This window comes from Pinus tabuliformis, chromosome 6, assembly GCF_031772625.1.
Source record: "Pinus tabuliformis cultivar Carrire ecotype Pingquan chromosome 6, CPIR1, whole genome shotgun sequence".
In the NCBI taxonomy this organism is placed as follows: Eukaryota; Viridiplantae; Streptophyta; class Pinopsida; order Pinales; family Pinaceae; genus Pinus; species Pinus tabuliformis.
Genome location: NC_142292.1, coordinates 1,602,114,959 through 1,602,116,123, shown reverse-complemented (window position 1 = coordinate 1,602,116,123; position 1,165 = coordinate 1,602,114,959). Strand labels below are relative to the sequence as shown.

Genomic DNA, 1,165 nt, shown 5'->3' with positions numbered 1-1,165 from the left:
AGGAAGGAACAAAAGGGGCAGATGAAGATTCAAAAATGCTCATAAGTGACATAGGAAGTGAGGTAATGGAGCTTAATGAGGTATTATACCAGGAAGGATTTAACCTACCAGACATGGTGGAAGACTGGAAAAGGAAGGGGATGGAAAACATATCGGAAGAGGAAGTTAGGAAAATTAATGAGATATTCATAGCAAAACAGAAAGCAGAGATTAATAGGCAAAACAAGAATCTGGGCGTAGCAAAAGGAATGGGACTCCGAACAAAAAGCCTACTTCAAACATCCACCAGCTCCAAACAAAAGAAGAAGAGAGGGCGCAGATCCAATAATGAGGCACTGCAGGAATTGGGACAAATGCTTTTAAACTCTGGTAAGATGAAAGCTCTAAAAGCTTTTTCTCTTAGCTACTAATTTTTTGTGTTATAATTAAAGTCATCTCTTGGAATGCTAGAGGGCTCAATAGCCAAATAAAACAGAGACTCTTAAAGAGGAAGGTCCAAAAGGAAAAACCTGACATTATATTTGTGCAAGAAACCAAATGCGCAAGTAATACTATTTATAATGCAAGCAAAAAGCTAGGTAGAAAAATGGAATACCTGGAAACCGCTAGTCATGGATGGGAGGGAGGTTTAGTTACCCTGTGGAATCCGCATGTAATCAAAATCCTCTCCTCTGAAGCTACCAGGTCCTTTATAGCCATAGAAGTTCAAGTGATAGGCAATTCAGAAACCTATTTGTGCACCAATGTGTACGGGCCTCAGAAGTTAGAAGAGAAATACATTTTTCTTAGAACTTTATTGAATCTGAAGCTCAGATATCCCAGTGCGAAGGCAATCATAGGAGGGGATTTCAATATGATAACCACACTATTGGAGAAGAAAGGAGGGATTAGGAAACTCAACAAAGATTCTGAAGCATTCTTGGATTTAAGCAACACAGCTAAATTAGTGGATGTCCACCCTACGAGTGGGGCTTTCACTTGGAATAACAGAAGGGGAGGTGAAAGACAAATCGCCTCTCGTCTTGACAGATTTCTAATATCTGAAAGTATTCTGTTGGAGGGAGTAATAGTAATATCAGACATCCTACCTAGTGGACGGTCAGATCATTGGCCCATTTCTTTGATTGCTGCTATCCAGGGTACTCCTAGAAATAAGCCATTTTGA

At 39.8% G+C, this 1,165-nt stretch overlaps 1 protein-coding gene across 1 annotated transcript; it reads left to right on the top strand.

Annotated features, from left to right (window-relative positions):
- The first annotated feature begins 586 nt into the window (after positions 1–586).
- LOC149264987 (uncharacterized) lies at positions 587–1,165 on the top strand. The gene has a single exon (XM_089401414.1). The coding sequence runs from the start codon at positions 587–589 to the stop codon at positions 1,163–1,165; it is 579 nt and encodes a 192-aa protein (XP_089257540.1).

Coding starts and splice junctions, on each gene's coding strand:
- LOC149264987 (XM_089401414.1), top strand. CDS start 587: ATGGAATACCTGGAAACCGCTAGTCATGGATGGGAGGGAGGTTTAGTT.